The 2,274-nt window shown below is 37.6% G+C and overlaps 1 protein-coding gene across 1 annotated transcript; it reads right to left on the bottom strand.

The window, feature by feature from the left end:
- Positions 1 to 214: 214 nt before the first annotated feature.
- LOC145977832 (protein CFDP2-like) lies at positions 215 to 751 on the bottom strand. Its single transcript, XM_083110150.1, has one exon. The coding sequence runs from the start codon at positions 749 to 751 to the stop codon at positions 215 to 217; it is 537 nt and encodes a 178-aa protein (XP_082966276.1).
- Positions 752 to 2,274: the final 1,523 nt, after the last annotated feature.

Here is a 2,274-nt window from a genome sequence, read left to right as displayed (position 1 = left end):
ATATGCTTGTGGCGAATCATTTATCTATTAGGACATGGTCAATTTGATTAAATGTTTGACCATCTGGTGATATCCATGTTCTTTTGTGTACATCTTTAGGTGGGAAAATAGTGGAGCTAATTATCATGTTCTTACTTACTGCAAATTCCATTAGTCTCATCCCATTCTCATTGGATTCATTGTACAGACTATGCATAACTATCGTTCCTCTATATTATTGCTCTTTTCCAATTTTGGCATTCATGTCTCCTAAGACTATTATTGTATCATAATTGGGTGTTGAATCATAGACTCTTTCCAGCTGTTGGTAGAATAAATCCTTTGTTATCTCATCTTTTTCCTCTGTTGGGGTGTGCGCATTTATCAAGGTTAGGTTAAAAAACCTGGTATTAATTCTTAAGGAGCATATTCTTTCACTGATTGGTTTAATATCCAGGATATTGTTTTTAATCTTCTTATCAATTATAAATGCCACTCCAAATTCTCTTCCTCCTCCTTCTTTTCCACTGTAGCAAATTGTATGAGTCCTATGTTCAGTGATTCCTTTATCTTTCCATCTTGTTTCTTGTATGGCTGTTATCTGGATGTCATATTTCTTAAGTTCTTGTATAAAACCTCCTATTGCCCCTGGTTTATAGTGTGTTCGGACGTTCCATGTACCAATCTTCATATCCATTTTCCATTGCCTTTGTCGTTTCCATTTGTGGCTACCATTCCGAGGCTCCTTTTCTGGTTTCAAAACCTTTTTCATTTTGCGGTGTGGGGTTGTCAGCCCCACCCCAACCCCCATACTTGGAGGACCAGGATTTTTGATTGAGGTTTACTCCCCTAAAGAGACTGGCTTCACTACGCCTTTGGAGCCCTCTCTGCCCCTTTGGTTTTCTTCCCCTCCCTGCAAGGGAGCAGGGGCTGAGATTTTTTAGTGGCAGCTCTACCTCGCCACATCACAGGATTTTCCTTAGAGTCTTGCAGTATTTACTGAGATGTAGGTGCCACTCCACATCTTGCTGCCTCCTCTAATCCTGCTGCTGCTTGTCTGCAACTGTTTTTAGCTAGCCAACATATCTGCTGGCCGTTCCCCTATCGCAACCTGGAATGTCACTCCGAGATGTGAATTTTTTTCTAGACATTCAAATGCATTCCATTATTCTGAAAAATCCAGTCACAGTTTGACTTGAACAGGCCTCGTACATTCAGACCATGGGATACATCACCAAAAAGTGTACATGCACAATGGATAATGTTCCTTGCATTCTGGTCTGTGTAGTATGCCTTTCCATTTTGGAGAAACTGTTACACTTCTGTTACTTTGTCTTTATGTGGCAGCTCTTTACTTGACATGGTAGCAATTTTCTGAATGGTCTTGTGAAAAATTAACCTCAAACTGGTCTGTCAGTAAATAGGGTCTTGATTTGATGTAGTGCTTCATGCAGAAGGCATAGTCTGATCCCTGGAAAGGTACATACAAATACAGATATTTTAGTGTGCATGGTCTGAATCTAGAGAACTCGTTTTTAAATAATGCCAGCTGACAATACTGATGTACAAGAGAACATATTGAGATTTCATGGCAGTTTATTTCCAATTTATGTTTGCAGTATGTATGCATGATATTTCATGTGTATAATTTATTTTATCCTCAACTAGGCTCAATGCAAGATGAATTTGAGAGTTGATCAGAGCAGTTAATTGTTGATTCAGTAATATCTTCCATTGTTGTGAATGCTAAGATTGCCATGGAGACAGCAGAGAAAACGATTGCTTCTCCAGATGGTGACAGATGGGAGCAAAAACCAGCTTTCTCCCCTTACAGTACAACAAGCTTAGGCCGCCGTCATATAAGTAGAATGCAAGCAGCAAATAATTTGTTGAAGGTTGGTCTTTTATATATTGAGCACTCTCTATCTTTACTTAGAAAAGTTATATTTTTGCTACTATTTTCCACTGCCAAATGAAGGTTGTGAGACCTGGTTCTTTATTTTCTACTTATTTAATAGAACTTTGTTATATTGAGAATAATATGTATATATGTATTATATATTACATATATTCTTACATAAAGTAGTTAAAAATAAGAAGATAGTCATCCTGGTGGCAAAGCATGTTGAATTGTCAACTAGCAATCTCACAAACAAAAATTCTGCATAAGGGTTCCTGCTTGATGCATTATCTTCCTTTCTGCATGAATTTCATACCACTATTCATCCTCATCATGTGAAAAACATTAAGAGGAAAGAAAATGACATGAAATAAGAAAAATACTAAAGAAGACCA

Source organism: Lepisma saccharinum, chromosome 23, assembly GCF_977018435.1.
Source record: "Lepisma saccharinum chromosome 23, izLepSacc3.1, whole genome shotgun sequence".
NCBI classification, from domain to species: Eukaryota; Metazoa; Arthropoda; class Insecta; order Zygentoma; family Lepismatidae; genus Lepisma; species Lepisma saccharinum.
This window is presented reverse-complemented; position numbering and strand designations above follow the sequence as displayed.